Below are 20,883 nucleotides of genomic sequence, written 5' to 3'. Positions count from 1 at the left end.
TTTAGTGACCCCAGAGCACGAGCAGGGCTGTGGGCCAAGGTGAGGGGCACTTGGAAAAGCGCTGCCCAGGGTGGCCCGACGGCCATGCGGGCAGCTGCGTGGGGAGGCTCTCCACCAATGACTGGAAAACACTAAGGTCTCCTCAGGGCCTTTCTACCCTATTTCGACTTAACCCCACAATGACCCCATGAGATAGGTGCAGTTAGGCTGAGTCTGTGCCTGGAACCCAGAGACACTAAGCATTTTGCAGCCCTCGGGCAGCTCCCTTTGGCTGTAGAAGAGGGAGTCTAGGTAGATAGGCTGGGGGCAGAGGGGCGAACAACGTTATGAACTACAGTTCAAACTGTTTTTTTTTTTTACATATTTTACCTCTTAATATTCAAAGCAGTAATATTGATTCTCAGGCATGTGTTTGCTTTGTTGTTAATACCACTCTGTTTTGAATCCTTAGAAGTTCTTTAGATTAAAGAAACAGTAAAATCACTCCATTTTGATTATTTCCGCAAGCGCTTAGTTCCCAGAATGGGTCTTTGACTAATTCACAAATCAGCACTTGAAGCTACTGTAAATAGTGGAGCTAAAACGTGATAATAAATCTAATAATGTCTTTTATGGGAATGCCTTTTAAGTATTACCTATTACTATGTTTTAAAATCAACTTTGTTCTATTTTGATCTTTTTGTTGGTGGTAGTGTATGTTGTTAGTTAGTTTTTCCCTATTTAATCTACTCTTTGTGAGTTATTTGATGGTCTTTTGCCCGTGGCAATCAAATTTTGACCTAAGAATAGCTTGAGTTCTATCACAAGTTCTTAATTTGTTTGCCATAAATAACTCATTTAGAATATCAAAGCTCTTGTCTTATACTTGACTAGCAGAGCCATCAAATACCTTTCCCATACAGGTAAAGGATATAAGGCTATACAGGTAGAAAAAAATGAGTCCAGTGACTAATGTAAAACTCTCTTGTAAGAATTTGAAAGTGAGAAAAAGTGAAAAGTATCACCATTCAAATGTCTTATTCTAAACCCCATGTGAATGCATAGGTTTCCTTCTTGAAGTAGAGTTACTGGTTCAAAGTGAAAATGTGGCAGGCATGCCTCTAAGCCCTATTGGTTTGCTCTTAAGGCTTGGCAAAGTTGTATAATCTTGTTTGCTAGGCTTTAGGGAATAATAATGTCAGCCTGAACATTGAGATTTGGGAGATTAGAGAGCAAAACGAAGACCAGCACTTATATTTACCTAAAGAATGTATATAAGTTTCTCTGATTTCTTCAAAGGGAAGGGAAAAAATTATTTAAAAACACATTTTGAAACATAACGTTGGATGTCTTAGAAGTTACGGTGAACTTTACTTTCTGAACCAGCAGAAGAAATAAAAGTGCCACTCAGTAATAACAAGCATTTCTCCAAAACCATTCATTCACTTGATAAATATTTATAATTTCCCATGATAAATCTGCCCCTGGTCACTCTCTGTGCTATTTAGAAAGGTATGATGCATGATTTCTTGAAAAAAGTTATGTCTTTCCACTTAAATATTTTCTTGCTCTGCCTTGGTTTACCACCAGATATGGTAGAAATGCTCTTATCTGACACAATTTGAACCTAATTGTTGAGTTACTAGGAAAACTCAAGTAGGGATGTCATTTAAAAAATATATATACTTAAGACAATTTAACTTAAGGTATGTAAGTGTCGATTCATAATTCTTTTGATGAAGAGCCTAAGACCTTTCCTTTGCATACGTGTGGGCTTTGCTGATTGGAGTTCTTTGGCTTCTCTCTTGCTTGAACCTACATTCATTACACATCATCTGTGGTTTCTGGTTTCAATTTCTTTATAATGGAGCAAGCCTTAAATATATTTTTAAAGTAGATTCTTCTGGATTTTTATTATTCATTCCCTAAGCTTAAACTAACTTACCTGTACCTAATTCAAAGGCAGTTTTTTTGTCTTGAGATTTGCCTTTAATCCTCCCAAAGCATTCAACTTAGTTTTCATGAAAACAGCAATCCTTTTCATTCACTCATAACTTATGATTTCTGTAATCATTAAAATATATAATTACAATAATGAGGTCACCTGGCAAAAACAAGGTTTGGAACAGAGACTCTTTGTGAGCAAACAGTTCACTTGGGAGCAGAGGCCTTCAGGTTCAGCAGCCTTCCAGCCAGAGGCATTCAGCTCTGCGCATCAATCTGAATGTTTTACTGGGGCAGTGGAGAGGTTAAGTGAGTTTCTACTGTTGCATCACCTAAACCGTAAGGAGCAAGCTCGTTCGTGCCTAATCAGTCATCATTTATAAGAGTGCAGATCCACAACTGACTTTATAGGATGATTTATTGTTTTATTTTCTTTGCTGAAAATCTATTTTCACCCTAATCCTTAATAATTTTTACCTTCCTAGAACATTATCTTGAATGAGTAATTATTTGCAGTAGGTACTGGTTAGCTTATTTAAGGCTTTATTTCCTTGGATTCTTTTTTCTCCATGTCAATATTAGTGGAAAATCTGTAGCCGTCAGAATTGAAAACTTCTAAGGGACCTGTAGAGTATATCATTGCCTCATTTATCTTGACGTACAGTACTTGGTTATATAATGATTTTTATAAATTGAGCACCCATTTTTCATCTCTGTCTTTTCGGTTTCCATTCCATTTGCTTTCTACTACTAAATGTGTACCACCCGCACCTTCCGAAATGTATGTGACTAGCTGACAGTTTCTGACCTCATGGACTATAGGGCTATGTTGGTCTCATCAATGCATGTTAGATCTGGTTATGTGAAAGTGTGTACACAAGAAGACATATAGGGAGCACAGGTGTGCTGCTGTCTGTGTGTGCTATCTGTGCAGTTAGCAGTTTCACAGCATGAAGCTCTATAGAAGCATTGGTGAAATCAGACACATATTCCTGTACAGGCATCATGGGAACTCAGAATTATACTTAAGAGGTGCATTGGTCCAGAAGGAGAACTTACAAAACCATGGCTCAGACTCCTTCCTTCCTCTTTCATAAATACATGACCTTAGAGAAGTCAGTCAACCTCTGAGAACCATTTTCTCCCCTAGAACAGAAACTGCCTGACCCATTGTAGGTGCTCAACAAAGGCTCCACATTTCTTACAACTTCAGTTCTCACCTGTTGCTTTACACATCTCCCTTTGCTCATGTTACTCTCTGTTCTTGGTGTGCCTCTTCTCCACCTGACTAATCGATCTTCAAACTTGAAGATGTTGTCCCCCCCAGAAGCCTCCCTGGATGCCCCCACCTGAGTCCCATACCCCTCTTTCCTTAGTCAATGTACCTTCTTGTAGCCTTTGTATAGACTCTTGCCTCTTCCTGGGTATATTGCCGACTCCCTTTTCACATGAGAAACTTCAATTTATTTTTCATCTTTCAGCCTAAGTGTCATTTCCTCTTCGAAGCAATACCTGACTCTATTTCCAGACTCAGGTGTTGTTCCTCAGTGTACCCCAATTGTTCTGTGTATCATATGTCACACATTATATTGTCATCATTTAGTTCCATGGCTCACTCCCTATTAAAGTGTAAATTCTTTGAGGATGGACACCAAGTCTTTTTTCTCTTTCCAGCATGCCTGGCACATAGTTGCTGCTTATTAAATGTCTGTTGAACTGCATGAATTTGCAAAATGGAATAATAATCATCACATCCTCCATATCTGAAAAGTTTGTTGTTAGGCAAAATAAATTAAGAAAGAAAGCATTGTTAGGACTTCATCAACTGAAACACTGAAAATATTTTTTTCCTTGCCTTATCAAACAGTTTGCTGTATAATATTTTATGATCAGGCCATGAATCTGGGAACTAGCTTCCTCCTTAAATCATTTCTGGGTCATGAATACCTTTGAAAATTTGACAGATCTTTCAAGGATCACCTGGTGGGGGTGGGGAAGGCCAGGAATTCACCTATGTAGAAGATCTGGCACACACTGCAAGAATTCACAGATATCAGAAGCTCATCATATTTTTTCTGGTTCATGGAAACTAGATTGAGAATCCCTGCTATAACTTACTTTATCGTGAGATTAAAAAGTGATCGTACCAAACAACCAAGATCAGCTCCCAAGGTAGAAAGGAGGCTTAGTTAAACCTATAGGTTAAAAGGAAACTTACAATGAGGAGAAATGACTGAATGGCCTTAAGGGACAGCTACTATAAAAGCAGATAAAAAATAAGTTCAAGAAGCAGACACACCCTAACAGGTCTCCTTTGAACTTCAGTTGTGGGGAATGCTGGCAAAAACAGTATGGTTCATGCAACCCAGTACTCAAGTGATTGAGTTTTCAGTAGACACAGTTGATAGGGGAGGAGGAAAAAAAGACTAGTATTAAAATCTCTTTTTTCATCTTTGAACAGGAGGCATCTAAACTGGATACAGTGGGCTTCCCTCCTGATTTTACTTTTGTCTATTGTGGCCCTCACTTCTGGGACTGAGACCTCACAGCATAACCTGGCAGGACATGGATTTCATCACGATGCCTTCTTCAGCCCATCCAATTCCTGTCTTCTTTTCAGAAGTGAGTGCTCCAGAAAAGACAATTGCACAGCAAAGGAGTGGACTTTTTCTGAAGCTCAGTGGAATACCACGGCCAGGGTTTTCAGTCATATCCGTCTTGGCTTGGGCCATGTTCTTATTATAGTCCAGTGTTTTATTTCTTCGATGGCCAATATCTATAATGAAAAGATACTGAAGGAAGGGAACCAGCTCACTGAAAGCATCTTTGTACAGAACAGCAAACTGTATTTCTTTGGCATTCTTTTTAATGGGCTGACCCTGGGCCTTCAGAGTAGCAACCGTGATCAGGTTAAGAACTGTGGGTTTTTTTATGGCCACAATGCATTTTCAGTAGCCCTTATTTTTGTAACTGCATTCCAGGGCCTCTCGGTGGCCTTTATTCTGAAGTTCCTGGATAACATGTTCCATGTCTTGATGGCCCAGGTCACCACTGTCATCATCACAACGGTGTCTGTCTTGGTCTTTGACTTCAGGCCCTCCCTGGAGTTTTTCTTAGAAGCCCCATCAGTTCTTCTCTCCATATTTATTTATAATGCCAGCAAGCCTCAAGGTCTGGAATACGCACCTAGGCAAGAAAGGATCCGAGATCTAAGTGGCAGTCTTTGGGAGCGCTCCAGTGGGGTAAGTTTGTGAGGATGCTGCATTTTTGCCTGTTCTTCTCAAATTCAAAGTGTAGTTATACAAGAAAAGAAATAGATCAGTGCTGATTTGTCACAGGGCATATTGGATCTCTGTGACTTATCATTCAACAAACATTTGTTGGACTCCTTATGTATAAGGGCTCAGGATAATGCTCTCAGGGGTTGAGAAAAAGTATAAATCACAGTCTCAAGGACTTCATGCATTAGTTGTGTCATAGAATATTACAGTCACAGAACCAGAAGATGCATCACAGGTTATCTTGTCTAGTCTCCTAGTTTTACAAGTGAAGAAACAGACTCATAGAGGCTAACTGGGTTACAGATAGTAAGTGAAAGAACTGGTACCAAACCCATGAGGTCTGACTCCTAATCCATTCATTACTCTTTCCACTCCACTGTAGTTGGGGAAACAAGCTTCATTCGTAAGAAAAGTTGATCTTTGACATTAGTAAGTCTTATTAAATATAAGTCAAAAGCCTGGCTTCTTTGTTTTCCCTGCAGTTATTCATAAACCAGAGTGTGCCAGAAGGGCAACCTTGTTTATCTCGGTAAGATGGTGGTTCCCAAGGTTCCCAAAAGCATCGCTGCAAATGCATAGTGATCTCTTGGAGGCTCAAGTTAGGAGATATATATTTAAATAAAACATGAAATGGAGGCCATTATCTAGGTTTAAATTTAAAGTTTTCAGGAACACGCAAAATATGAGATAGTTCACACAATGAACATTTTACTCTTCGGGAAAGTTAACCTATTATTAGAGTTCATGGCAGAGCTTCCCTCAGTAATGCCTCTGAAGTGATGATATTTACAGCAGATTCTTAAGATGAAAAAATTAGAAGCCTGCTCTGATCTCAGTTAGAATATAGATTTAGAAATCCTGTATTCTTTTCCAACAGTCTAATGACACTGCTTGCCCTACTTTTTTAGGTAAAAGAAAATCAATGTAGGTAACAAGGCCTAGTTTATACCTATTTCTGCAGCCTTTAGTCATTTCCCTCCAAGACCAGCAGAGGCCGCTCCTTACTTTGCTCTTGTTAACTTTGAAATTCAAATGTACTGAAGTGCATTCCAATTTTTTATCTCATTATATGCCTGCGGTTAACTTTCCAAGAACTTGTTTATTTAATTTCATTTAACAAGATTATAGTTTAATTAAATAAAATCCATGATTTGTTACTAAGGTTTCTCCTTAGTAATCCTTAAAAATGGAACATTTCTAGTTTTATCCTAATTAATTACTGATTTCATGTTTCCTTTTAGGATGGAGAAGAACTGGAGAGACTTACCAAACCGAAGAATGATATTGAATCAGATGAAGATACTTTCTAACTGGTACCCAAATAGTTGGCAGCTCTCACAAACCTTATTTTCACATTTTCAGCATGTGTGATATTTATCTTTCCACTTTGATAAACCAAGAACATTTCTAAAGCATAAAACTCTTTGCATATATCTAACTGCTCCTTAAATAATTCCTTAGAGTACCCAAAGGCTAAAAGTTCTAAGGAACTGATGTAAGAATAATAGTATGGAGACTGCATTAATGGCCTGGTACTTAGTAGGTCAAGATATATTTGCAGATTATTTTCCTTGTTCCTCCATTCCAGAAAACTTGTAATAATCATGTTAGCTGTACCCTATAAATATACAAATAGAAATCAGTTTGCCAGATATTCAGAATTGTGTAGTTCTACTGTGCATGCCATAGTCTTCCCTTTTTTATCATTATAAATATCACCTAGGTTGACCCTTGAATTTTGAGGCCATGGAGATAGTCATTTTGTAATTAAAAAGCAATGAGACTCTAAAAATTTGGTTGAAGGACCTTAATAACCAGCCACAACATTGATTTGAGAGTAGTGTAGTCTGTGCTAAATGTTTTGCCAAAGAAGCAAATGTTCAACAAAAATCTCAATTTTAATTTTTAGGAATTTGTAGGAAATCTTATTTTTAGTGGTTGTCTTTCAATGTCTTTCTACACAAATAAGCTTCAGTTTAGGTGAAAGTTGGTTTCCAGTCCCCACAGTTATCACTTGTATTTTACATCACTTAAACCAGCCATGTTGGGTTTTTTTCTCTTCGATTTGACCACGTGACTCTTGGATTATTCTATTTTGGAGAACTAATAAGCCACTTTTATTAGTTATTAAGTAGAACTTATGACTATTTTATATCTTTATATCATACTCTGTTCCTAAAGTTTGAGACACAGGCTTCAGAATCATGCCAGGTTGTCAGTAAGACTATTGCCGAAGAGTTCTTTTAAAAGAGTCACTTTGCAAACAAATGACTTTTATTGAAATATGAATAGTATTACTCTAAAAAGAGGAAGGCCAGTAATAAATAAAGCACTTTATAGTAACCATATTTCACCCTTAAACTGCATGGTATTTTTTGAGGTATTTTTGCATGCATCCAGTTGAGTCTATGAGGTAGAGAAGTCAGGTGAAAGATAATTTAAAAATGAGAAAACAGAAATGACTTGCCCAAGGCCATATAGCTGGATGGTGATAGGACAACTGTTGGCTTCAGCTAATAGCTCACTGTAAAGGTGAGCTTTAAGTTGTCGTTTTCATGCAGTCTGTACATCTCTTCTTTCCCCTAATTTTCATACCGATAAATATAAGATAATACTATTACATAATCCAACTGTGATATCCGGAACAATATGAATGGCAAGAGTTGGTGGAAATTTATAAATAAAATAACTATTAAACACTTACCTTGTGTTGCCACTTTGTTATATGAGGTGGAATGCAGAGTATTTTTAATTTCAAACCGTAATTTCAAAAGAACTTTTAAAACTGTCTCTTTTTCAGTAGATCTTGACTTCTGAGGATAGCAAAACTTTACCTTATCATAGGTGTTCCATCAGAGTAATGTGAAACAGGAAGATTACTTTATTATGGCAATTCATTTTAAGGTAAAGAAAATCAGCTATAGGAAGACCTCACTTTTAGGAAATACAGCATACAAAACATACTTACGAAACACATAAAGTTGCAACAGTATTACTTGTGAAGGTATTGCCTATGGGATATATTAAATAGCAGATCCCACTAATTCATGGAGATTGATTTTCTCATTTACAGTTGCTTTTTCACCCTCCTTTTCAGGAAAGCATTTATTGCCCAAAGGAAGGTTTACTCATGTTAATTTACAAATTAAGTAGAGAGAGGGAAGGAGCTGGGACTAAAATGTGAAGTTCTGGTGTGGATGCACTGGAGTACAGTTGACCCCTCAACACAGGTTTGACCTGTACGGGTCCACTTATATGCATTTTTTTTCAATAAATACAGTCCTATACAATCACCGGTTGGTTGAATCCTCGGATGTGTAACTGCAGATATGGAGGGCCAGCTGTGGGACATGAGCATCCTCAGATTTTGGTTCGCAGTGGGTCCTGGAATAAATCCCCCACAGATACCAAGGGACAGCTGTATTTTGTAGGTGTTACTGTTTTAATAGAGTAACTGGAAGGTGAGAGGTCTAGAAACCATATCCTATCATCTTAGATGCTTTTGGATCAAGTGCATCATCTGGGGAGAACGAGTGTCTTGTGGAAAAAGAAGTAGACTTCTTTCCTGTTCTAAAGAACAAGTTATAGGGTGATGGTTAACTTCCCTTATAAGGAAGACTCTCCTAACAAATGATACTTTCCAATAATGGAGAAGGCCTTCCTGAAGAGTAATAGAGAGTAGTAGTAAATTCTCGATCACTGAAGTGTTAAGGAGAGATTGTATCAGCATTATGTTTTAGAAGAGATTCCATCATTGGTATAGAAATTGGACTAAGTGATTTCTAAAGTCCCTTCCTATTTTTAGATTCTAAGCAGTTTTGACCTACAACTAATGTGCTGGACCACAAGTATGGCCTACAGTGACCTGATTCCAGCTCTGTCACTGGTCCTAGGGTCAAACTTCTATCCTGCAATGTGCCTAATCCTGAGGGGAAGCAGGATGTGGCTGTTGGTTATAGAGGGAAAGATGACTTAGACGCAGATCCCAAATGCTTGGCCAACTGTGTCCTGCTGCCATAGGTTTTCAAGGTCCATATGCAGAGGAGACTCAGGGCAGAGTTACTTTGTTTATAACTCTAAGGCTTTTTGCATCTGAATCCCCATGTGGAAGCCCTGTTGCCGGTGACCTGGGTTAGACTATGTGGGGCTGCAGGGAAACCTTTTGCTCTTGTACAGGCCCAACCTTGACCAGACACAGCCCAGGTCCTCCTTGGCAACTTCTCCTTTTACTTAAGTCCTGATTTTTCCTGCGAACTCTTACCATTCTAGTATGCTGAAGGGGCAGAGAAAGTCAAACCCAAAGGACAGAGTGGTTTTCCTTCTCTAAAGCCGAGAGCAGACTTTCTAAAACTGAGTAATATATATCCTTCCTTTAAAGGAAAAAAAACCTCTCATAGACCAGTATTGACCTTTTTTTCACTTTACTGTAATTTAAATGCATATGAACATAAAGTGTAAACTTCTTATAGTTTTTATATGAAAACCAAAACAAATTTACAATTAAAGTATAAAGCTATAAAAGCAGTAAATTTTCAATTCAAATAGGAATTTAGTGAGAAGGTGATATTTTGCTCAAATGGAATCACAATAAACTCCCTAACAGATCTGCAGAACTTCTGTCCTCACTTGCTACTTTACTTGCTTCAAGCACCATCCTGTCTCTGCCAAGATAACTGAAACCTGCTGACAATGCTGGTAATGCATTTAATCCTGCTGGGATTTATCAACCCATGGCCCTAACAATCCCATACGGATGTGGTGTGCGTGAGGCTGCCAACTCCCATTGGCCGCGATGCCCTGGAAAGATTTTAAAAACGTCAGCTTTATGTGTTCCCTGAAGCTTTGAAAGAACTCACAAATAAAATTGCTTAGGCTTGGCACTTTATTGAGGAGTACTTTTTTCCCTACAACATTCTTTGTTTCTTCCTCCTCTTCTTGATTCACTCTTGATCATTTATATTCAATATTTTGCTAAAAAATTAACCATCCAGATTTTCATATTTATTTGCACAGGAATTTGTGTATTGTGCTCATAATTCTTTCACTTATTTCTTCTCTTACGATAGTTCTGTTTTCTTTCTCATTTTTGATTTTGTGTATGAATGGTGTCTCTTGGTTTTTTAAAAAATCGGTTAGTGAGCAGTTTCTAATTTTTACTTTATTAAAATTATGTTCTGTTTTACTTAAGTTTGTTCTTTTTTCATCTTCTTCAAATGTATTTGTTTTCTTTCTTGCTTGTTAATGAACGTGTTTATAACTAGTAGAAAAATTCCTTGGAGTAAGTAGATTCCAGGCCAATCCCCAAAGACTTTAAAAGATTGCATTATCATTGTTATTTTTTCTAATTCTGTTTCGATTCAAGAGTAGTGTCATTGAGGATTTTATTCATACTTTTGTTAATTTCTAGTTTTTATACACTTGGTTGGAAAATGAGATCTGTGCTCTTACTGTTGTTATTTGCATATTTTTATTGAATTTATTATTGTAGTTTGGCTCATCCTTTTGTGTAAAAACTTTTTTGAGAAAGTTGATGGTGGTTTGATATTTTGAACCAGTTTGAAAGTTTCTAGTCATATTTTAGATTTGTTCAACTTGCATTTCTAGTCTGTTTCACTGCTACTAGTTACTTCTGCATTTTTAAAAGCAAACATAGAACCTTATTTATAATTGTTTCAACCTCAAAAATTAAAATATGGTCATTGACTCCTTTCATTGAAAGATGAGGAACTTAAGTTATTATATTTCCTCCCAACTCCTCGTTTTTCTTAATAAGCTCTGAGAATTTTATCTAGGTCTGCTACGCTGTATTTCGTCTCTTCTAGGACTCATGTTTTCATATTACCATCTCTGAAATTGGGGTGTGTTAAGCAATGGCATGTTAATATAGCTGCTGCCTCCTGGCAGTAATGAAATTGTCTTTACCTGCACATGCAGGCATTTGGCACGTGCATACAACTTCTTGATGTTTCAGTCAACAAACCACTTAAAAGCCATTTGAGGAGAGGATAAGAGTTCTGGTTGTTGTCTGAAAATCTTTCATTGGTACCTCCTGGTAAGATCAAGAACATGCCAGCATCAAATTTTACAGAATGAGTGTCAATAGCTTGGAAGAAGACCCTGGAGACAGCAGAGAAACTCTCTTAAAATGCTTCATCATAATCACGTCTCCCAGTGGTGCAGGGAACTATCTGCCTGGAAAACCTCAGACATCTACGACTGCGTCAAAAGTGATTCAAGAGATTCTGGCTCAAAATGTGAAGATATTCTAGAAATAGCTTAATTTATTTAACTTAAAGTTTCCCTTTTTATGTAATCAGAAAATGCTACATGTCAAATGCAAAGTCTTTAAAACCTCTTTAAAAAGAGATATAAAATGAAAATTCTAAATGACAAGAAAGTAATATGTTTAATTGAGTGTGTTTCTTAGCAGGACATGAAATAGTGGTGTCTCTTAGAGTTGATGTTGTCATGGATATGATGAAATTTGGAAGTTCTTTTAAAAATGTTTTATTATGCACCTTTTCCTTCAAGAATTAATAGTTTGCCTTTTAGTTTGTATTCCCAATTATCACAGCTAATTAAACTTTATTCATTCATGACATAATTTGTTTATTCATAACTTTAAATGCCAGTTCATCTCTCAGCTGGGAGCTGTCTTAAAATAGATTTTTCTCTTCCGAAAGTGTTTTCGACTGATACACTTCCTGAGGTTTTAATATTTTTTGGTGTCTAATAACTACTTACTGCAGGTTTTCTCGAGTCATATTATTGTTCAGAGGTTTTGCATTTTTATTACTTCCTATAGCTATTTAATATAAATAATGGCTTGTCTGAAAAATAATTCTTAAGTCACCTTTTTTTTTCCATTTAGAAATCTCCTTTTTTATCATTTAGTGTTGCCAAAAAGTTGTTTCCCTGCTCTATTACATATGTATGTATGTATGTGTGTATGTATGTCTAGGTGTGTGTGTATGCATATATGCATTTTTTCCCCATTTTTGTAGGTGAGCTGATTTCTAAGCGTGGGTGCATGGATGCCTTTGTATAGATCTTTAAGATTTCTGTGTACTCATCTTTAAACAAAATTTTAATCAGTCCCAGTATTGCCCACAAAATGGTGTAGGTGAAATCTCCCTTACCCAATTGCTCTTTACCTGGACTCTGAATGGCATCTTTGAAGTTGTGTTAAAGCTAGAAGCTGTTTTAAGAAGGTGGAAGGGAAGCAGGACCATAGAAAATTGCAACGAGGGAACTTTCTGGGTGTGTACTTTTCCTCTATCTCGGTTGAAATGCCTGCTTTGAGTGCCAGTTCCATAGAGATAGGGGTAGTACTGTCTTCTGTTGTGAGGAGAGGGTATCACTTGACTTTTAGTTTGTTCCTCTGTTTGAGACTGAGCCCCCTGCTTTGGTAAGAAGTCAGGCTAAGTGAAGTGCCTTGAAAGCAGCACACACTTTCTCTACAACTGTGAAATTTGCTACTAGAATTTTTATACTGTATACTTATATATAATTATATAATATTTGTATATATTCTTACATTTAATATGTTACACTTAACATATTGTATAAAATATTTTAACGTGTCATACTTTGTAAGTTTTTGTATGTAAAATTTATACACACTGCCCTGCTGCAAAGATTTCCCACGTTCATATATTTGAAAGGACTCACCAGACTCCACAGAGGACACTCACGTAGGACTTTTTATTTAAGGGCGAAGGACATGGTGCTGCAAGAAAAGGAGAGTGTAGACACTGGGGTTCCAAGAGAGCCGAAGCCTGAGCTCCCCAGGGTCCTTATTACACAGAGACCGCACTGTCTCCACTGTCTCCAGCTGGAACTACCAAGATCTGTGGGAGGAATCTTGACGTCGGGAGAGCTCAAAGTAGAATTTCCCAGGATTTTCGTGGCCTCTCTAGCCAGCTAATTAGTCAGGTTTACGTAATCTATTAGGCCAGTTGGAAACCATCATTAAAGAAATTAACCCTGGGGATCCCCGGGGAAGTTTCAAACTTTAAACAGCACATCATAAACCCCACTGCCCTTAGTTTGGCCAAGAGTCGAAAAAGATACCATCCTGTCCCCAGAGATAGAGCTTTTCCCAGTCTAGCTGTAAACCAGCTGCATCCTGCATATATATAACCTTATCTCCAAACCTCCTTCCTCCAATTAGGAAGTTAGGGGGAAAGAAGGGCAGGGCATAGCCATGTCACTTAACTTTGGCCTCTCAGCTCCGGCTGATCCTTGCCTGAGCAATAGACTACAAGTGTATTTCTTATCTTTCCTAGTGCTCAATTTCCCCAAGTTGGGGATAGTAAGTAGACACACATTACTCGAAGTTCATGCTTTGAGATTAAAGCTGTTCCCTAGTTTCAATCTTGATGAAGTTTTCTTCTATAAATTCATGCTTATTGTTCATTTCAGTTTATTTCAGGGAGGGGGTAGTGTTTATGAATGAATGTATATTAGTGCCACCATCCTTTCATGGACATCCAGATAACTTTTTTATTTTTTTTTTGCAGTATGCGGGGCCTCTCACTGTTGTGGCCTCTCCCGTTGTGGAGCACGGGCTCCGGATGCGCAGGCTCAGCGGCCATGGCTCATGGGCGTAGCCGCTCCGCGGCGTGTGGGATCTTCCCAGACCAGGACACAAACCCGCGTCCCCTGCATCGGCAGGCGGACTCCCAACCACTGCACCACCAGGGAAGCCCCAGACAACTTCTTAAATTTGGGAGAGGTAAGAAGTTCCCAGAAGAAGAAGTGCCTACACTGTGAGTATCCAAAAGCCATTGACTATGGTGATAGTGGAGTCAATATGAGGTACTTGCTCAAATCATGTCGAGGCTGACAGGAAGAGCAATGTAATAATTGTAGTCTCCAAAAGATTGAAGAACTATCATCACTTATATCTCCCTGGTCCCTTCTTTATACCTCTCCCCCCATCATTGATTATATATACTATCTTATAATTGACTGTGTACATGGCTGTTCTCTACTAATCTGTACTGGAAGATGTCAGTTTTGTATTACTGGTTTCTAGCAAAGTACATAGAAAATAATATAAATACAATAAATGTTGGAATCATCATATAACGAGCATAACTTGAAAATGAGTATCTTGGATTAAGACCTGGAATGACTAGATGGTTCTCTTCACACCTCAAGGCTTTCAGCCATTCTTGATCAAGTCTTGCCAAATTTGGGTATATTCCTGCCTCTGCCTACCCTGTTCTAATTTGGCTCTCTAAAGAGTATTCACAAAAAGAAGCAAGCCAGAGATAGAAAAGAGGACTAAAGGAGACAGACAGAATGATGGTGAAATCCACAGGAGGAATTTACTCTTTCTCTAACATTTTTGGGAAGGAAAGTGAGGCTTGCTTCCAGGGATTAGCAATGTTTCAGAAATGGTTTGCCAAGCTGTTCCCTATGGCCCTTCTTCAAGGATCTCCTTTTGCACTGCAGATGTCCTTAGAAAGGGTGGTACCTTTACCATATCAGTTATACCTAATCAGTTGTAGTCATCTGTGAGCCAGAATGGTTCATGAGAGAGGGGCCAGGGAAAGGAGAAAAGGGCCAGGAGAGAGGAAAGGGATGCTTATGGGGGAGGAGGAAAGCCAAAGAAAATGTTGCCCAGGGTCAGTTTTAGCTGTTTAAAATCACCCCACCCCTTCACCCAGCCTCCTTGGCACATGTATCAACCCATGGAGTGGAGGGTGGAGGACCATTCTTTTGCTTTCTAGAAGGAAGTACTAATATTTAAGGTCTCTGAAGTCTGCCCAGGGACTGCCCAGTTTCCAAGCTTCAGGTGATGCATTTGGTCCCCAAATTAGGAAATTTGTGTTGAAGCACAAGCATATGCTGCAACACAAATTTCCTAATTTGGAGACCACATTAAGGGACTCCTTAAATGTTCAGGAAGCTCACAGTCCTTGCCAGCCTGAATTCCTTGGAAGCGCCAGCCTGGCTGTTAAGGTGATGATGAGGGTTTCTGTGTGTTAGAGGTGATGACCGCTTTGGATCACAGCCACAGCAGCAGTACTGTGCTGGTAAGACTTCAGTGAAGTTTCTTAATACCTTTCCCAATTCCCATAACAATTTGGAACTGGATTCTGAACTACAAAATCTGGGCTTTCTGAGAATTAACATTGATTGGATCATAGGAAATCTCTGAGCTTCTCTGAGCTTAGCATTGTACTCCCTAAAGACCAAGAAAGATTCATAAATGTCACAGAGTTAGAAGAAACTTAAATGTCTAGTCCCACTCTCTCATTTGGAGATAAGAAGCTGAGTCCCAGAGGTAAAGTGACTCATCTCGGGCCAGGGCAAGGACCAGTAGTTTTCCCAAGTCCAGTGGCCCTTTTAAAACACCCATCGAATTCTGTTACAACTCGCTCTTTGCGCTTCATCACCTTCTGTGTAAGTGCCAGGCAATTAGCTTTTCTGAGAATAAGGTAAATGCTTAACATTAATCTTTTGATTGTTAAGGCATCCATGTCAAAGGATCCATCTCAAATAAACATGTTGCCAGCTACACAACTACCTAAAGATCCAGCAACCCCCATGAAGTTCCCCTGTTGGAAAGCCCTGGGTGACCTACATAACTGACCCTTGAGTGACCCTACTTTTCCCTTCATGTGCCTAAATTCCCACTCTTAGGTTTAAATTCACCAATAAAAAGTAAACCTGTGAAACCCTAGGCACCTCACCCTCAACCCCAATACAGGCAGAACCCCAGGTCTCTGCTCTCTACCTGCAGCCTTGCTGTGTATATCCTCCAGGACCTGTGAATAATAAATCTTGTTTTTTTACAAAGTTTCCTGATGGTTGATGAAATAAAATTCATATTTTATGGCAAGATGAGAAAAACTTAAAATTCTTCTTTGCCTGTTTGGGCCTCCTCCCTCCCCTTTAGTGTGTATTATGCATTCGCACTAACCAGACCTCCTTAGGAGATAACATTCCTTCTTAACTTCGTAAGGGGCCACTATGACCCATGACCCACTACTCATCTTGTACATATTGATCTGTAAACTGTCAAATGATGAATAACCATTTGTCTCAAAAAAAAGTATGTAACTGAGCTTTGACCTCTAATTGGTAGAACAAACCTCAGAGCTTTCTGAAAGACTGTCTCCCAGGTTATAATCCTCAGGTTGGCTCGAATAAAAATTTCCATTTCTTTCTTAGATCGGCTATTGATTAATTCTTCATCAACATAGTTGTTGCTGAAGTGCACTTTGCAATCATAATAAGAGCCACAAAGGCCAGTCCAGCCACAACATTGGTTCTTATGGGGAAATGTCTGTAATACAGGCCCAGGTGAGTGCCCCTGGGCGTTCCTGGCTGATAGCATCACTATCGACAGGTTGAGGCCATCAGGAAGCACCACTCCAACCTTGATTCTTGAGTTCTTAATAACTAATAAGCGTACAAAATGAAGAGGAAAGTCTGGCATTAGGGGCTTTGCACCAACTCTGAGAGAACTGAAGAGAAGTAGTTAGCATTTTAACTGAGCTTCACTTGGAGTTAAGAGTACTCACCAACCACACCCTCTGTCCACACACACCAAACCATCAAGTACGGAGCAACCATGGAGCAGAAAGGATTCCTCAGCAGGGAAAGGGGAATTCGTGGTGGCACAGAAATGGACAGAGGTTCTTTTCAAGAGGCTTCTCCTTTTCTGGAATCTCCCTACAGTGCTGAGCACTGAGATCATCAATCAGGGTCAGCTGAGGCCATCATTCACCCTGGTCCTGAGCTATTTTTATCCTCAAGGCTCTACGAGTTGAGAAGGTGTGAGTTTCATTATTAACTATAATCCAGAAAATGAGACCAGTGGGCTCCACCGACTCTGCTGCGTGTGGGCCACCAGCCTCTGTAGCAGGCAGGAGAAGGATCTCTCTGCTGAATTAATATTCACCTTAGAGCCCTGGGATTTCTCTAGTGGAAACCAATTCTTGGAAATTCATGGAAGGAAATTATGACAACCAGCAACTTTGGTGAAGCTGTGTCCTTTACAGAGGTTTCCAGATTTTCCTAACTCAGCTGGGTGCTTTTCTTTCTAAATACCATAAACTTTCTCAGAAACTATATTTTATTTATTTCTTACCTTTTGTTGTTGCTGTTTTGGGAAGGAAATGCTTTTATAGGAAAAAAACAATACTCAGATTTCAAACGACCTGATCTATACCCCTGGAAGACAGAGATTCAGGTTACCTAATTCTCCAGTCCTCCCATTTGCTGAGATTTACTCTGTATTTTTCCAGATTATAGAATTTGAGGACATTACCAAAAACATCTTCCTCTGAATGTGTCCTTTTGCTGAGCTATGGCTTATACTACAGTCCCCCAAATGATTATACACGACTTCTGCATCTACTCATTAGAGGAAAGAGTCTTCAAATGCATTTGCTAATGATCATCTCAGTGTCACTGAAACCAGAAGAATTCTTGAAAAAGTAACCTCAGGTTATGAAAAAGTGTTGTCTTTCTTTGGGTGTAGGAACTAGAACCTTATTCATATTATTCTATAAGTAAAGTTTCTATTATCCCTACCTAGTTTCCTTGGGAGATGAAACTCCCTCATTATTATATTTCCTGAAATTGAGACAATTTGGGGCCCTTAGAAATTGTCCCTATGTAATTTCAGAAACAATCATAAAGAAAACCATTCTTGGGCTTCCCTGGTGGCGCAGTGGTTGAGAGTCTGCCTGCTGATGTAGGGGACACGGGTTCATGCCCCGGTCCGGGAAGATCCCACATGCCGCGGAGCGGCTGGGCCCATGAGCCATGGCCGCTGAGCCTGCGCGTCCGGAGCCTGTGCTCCGCAACGGGAGAGGCCACAACAGTGAGAGGCCCGCGTACTGCAAAAAAAAAAGAAAAAAAAAAAAAGAAAACCATTCTTATTGGCAATTTTAAGCTGTGCTTCACCTTGGCAAAAATGTAAGAGCAATGCACATCAACCTGGTTCTTGCACCTTCACCCTTCAGGCAGCTGGTACAGATTGTTCTAGAAGGAGAGAGGAGGAAAGCTCTCCACCATGGGAGAGGGGTCGGGTGGGAGCATAGTTTATATAATAAGAAAACTGTGTTCTGAAGTCACTTGTACTTTCTGGACCTCAGTTACCTGTAAAACAGGTAAGAATGAATGTTCTTCATAGAGAATAGGGACAAAACAAGTGATTCCTCAGGTTCATTGAGGTACAAATTCCACTTTTACTATAATTATAACAAAGTTCAGATGATGTAAAGACAAACTTGTACAAATAGGCACAGATAAGTTAAATGCCAGTAGTATTCACATGTGGCCTGAATGCAGTTATTAATATCTAGGCTCACTAGAGTTAATAACCAATTTCAAGACTATTTGGAGAATTAGTTGTTAATAACAGTGACAAAAAATAAGCATCCCTATTACTGATAGAGGCTGGCACTGTCTGGATGCCAAACGCTGGGGAATCTGATCACCTTAGGGCAAGCTCATACATATTAGTTAATATTACTTGGTCTTTGCTGAAAAAAAAAGAAAAGTAGGAAAGAAGGAAGGAAGGGAAAGAGGGAGAGAGGAAGGGAGAATATTTAGTTTATATGCCATATGTAAAAAATAAATGCTCTATTTCAAAGACAAGGATTATATTCTGCAATCCAGTTACAATTTTATCCACTGTTAATTTCGTAACATTTTCCTTTGAAAACAAAAAGAACCCCTAAAAATAATCTCCTTTGTAATTTTATTTTACAAGGTGCCAGTATGATAATGGGCCCATTAGGGAGTCAAACGTAAAGAGTCAAGGTTTCCCATGCTGGGAATTCCATGGTACCTGATAGAACTCTGAAAGTAGCACCTCTAGCTGCACAGCCAGATTCTGGTGGTGATTTAGAAGTTCCTTTTCCCTGAAAGGACACTAAAAGTTAACAGAAACAGGGCAGGAAGTGGCTATGATAACAAAGCTGAGTTTGGTACTTGCCCTGGCTTTGGTAGCCAATATCACTGGACTCCTGTAGTATCAAACTTCAGGAAAGAAATTCACGGTATAGAGCAGAGCTGTCTTAATCATTTTTAGACTAACATTTCACAAAGGGTTAAGAAGCTATCTGCTCTGTCCCATCTGCTCAGATGTTCATCTGAAAATATCTGTGCTGTGATCTTTAATTTTCTTTAACAGTCATGGTTTTCACTTACCCATTAAAAATACTAAAAAGAGAGGTATAAATACTTATGCTATAGAATACTGTATTCCCAATCACGTCCACTGTATTAAGAAAAGGAAAATATCCATTTTCAATAACATTATTCAGCACCAGATCCTCTCCAGTTAGACAAACAATTCTTTTAAACATCTTTATGATTTAAGGCTTCAGTAACAACTCATGAGTAGGCAAAAGTTTGCTATTTATTTAATCTTGGAAGAACACTGAAAGAAAAAGGCAGGGAATGTAGGCAGTGTGGAAGAACTCTCCTTTACATAGCTGGCCACATGTGGCTTCAACAGCTGCAGGGGAAACTGGCTGGGCCTAAGGTTACATATTTCTGTTCAGTAAGGGTATCCATGGTGGTAACTCTCATGATGACGGTAGTCATCCTGGTAACCATCCTGGTATCCTTGATGGTAACTATGGTAACCATAGCCTGCATACTCATCTTCTGGGCAGCGCATCCCCAGTGACTGCTGAATAGCCATTTCCTGTCTCCGGAGTTGCATCGAATCAATTAAATCGTACACTATCACCATGGACCACATTGGGGAAGGATACCAGGATTTCACATTTCCATCTTTTCCAACTAGAAGCATGGAGAAGTACTCTGGGCTCACTTGAAAATAGTTACGTATGTCTTTCACCAAATGGGCTGGTACGTCTTCTCGCTCCACAACAGAGCTCCCTAGAGTAGGATTAGAAAAGTTGTTAGCGGATTTGAAGAGGCAGCACTCAGGAAAGCATCAAAGTGAGAAGAAACCACTGTGAGAAGAGAGAGAGGACCCAGGAGTCTCTTCTCTTCAGCTCAAAAATCCAATTTAAAAAGTCTGCTTGTTTTTTCTACTAGCAAAGAAATGTCCCTGCTGTTCTACAACATTATTAGTGTATCAAACTTTGGGGCACATAATGTCTCCTTATAGGAATATTACAAAGTATAAAACCAGTCCCTTAATTTAATCCTGGCAAGATCAACTGCTTAAAAATTTGTCACTAACAAAGATTATATTGTTTATATTTCTAGGTTTACTTCCAATTAGCTTAGTTTCTTCTTTGCGGTTACAGTTTTACTTTTGATGCTGTTGTCTTTATAACAAAACTCTTATTTCACTGTCAAAGGTGAAAAATACCAATTATCTACCAGCTGGGAATATATTTAAACTATTAGCATTAGTGAAAAGAAGAAAGGGAAGGGAGAAGGGCACTGATACTTTCTGGGTATCTGCTCTGTCCAGCACCGTGCCAGGGATTTATACACATTATCTCAGGTAAAGTGCTTGATCTTGGATGGAAGGACTGGGTTTACTTTCTGAAACTTTTAGTCACCGTCATTTTCTTTCAGCTTCTCTGAGCCTTTTAGTATATGTCCTCATCTGTTGCAAGGGAATCAGTGAGATATGACCTTTGTGCCTCATAAAACTATTTTGAGAATTAAATGAGATAACATAGATGAAAATGCTTTGTAAACCAATAAAGCCCCATGCAGA

The 20,883-nt window shown here is 38.9% G+C and overlaps 2 protein-coding genes across 13 annotated transcripts in view; one reads left to right on the top strand and one right to left on the bottom strand.

Moving 5' to 3' along the window:
- Positions 1-16,389, top strand: part of SLC35A5 (solute carrier family 35 member A5) — a 28,015-nt gene extending 11,626 nt beyond the window's left edge. For 7 of the 12 annotated variants that reach the window (XM_067034645.1, XM_067034643.1, XM_059064491.2 and 4 more), the window contains 2 exons: positions 4,385-5,165; positions 6,446-7,907. In XM_067034645.1, coding sequence (XP_066890746.1) covers positions 4,385-5,165; positions 6,446-6,514 — 850 coding nt within the window. In that variant the 3' untranslated portion in view covers positions 6,515-7,907. Of the gene's footprint in view, positions 1-4,384; positions 5,166-6,445; positions 7,908-13,726 lie in introns of those variants that run through there. The other 5 variants (XM_067034649.1, XM_067034650.1, XM_067034646.1 and 2 more) reach the window with 4 other exon arrangements.
- A 3,189-nt stretch (positions 16,390-19,578) lies between these two features.
- Positions 19,579-20,883, bottom strand: part of CCDC80 (coiled-coil domain containing 80) — a 34,118-nt gene continuing 32,813 nt past the window's right edge. The window contains exon 8 of the mRNA XM_059064244.2: positions 19,579-20,084. Coding sequence (XP_058920227.1) covers positions 19,738-20,084 — 347 coding nt within the window. The 3' untranslated portion in view covers positions 19,579-19,737. The remainder of the gene's footprint in view (positions 20,085-20,883) is intronic.

The sequence above is a fragment of the Kogia breviceps genome, chromosome 5, assembly GCF_026419965.1.
Source record: "Kogia breviceps isolate mKogBre1 chromosome 5, mKogBre1 haplotype 1, whole genome shotgun sequence".
In the NCBI taxonomy this organism is placed as follows: Eukaryota; Metazoa; Chordata; class Mammalia; order Artiodactyla; family Physeteridae; genus Kogia; species Kogia breviceps.
The sequence above is the reverse complement of the archived record's forward strand: the minus strand, read 5'-3'. Positions and strand labels throughout refer to the sequence as shown.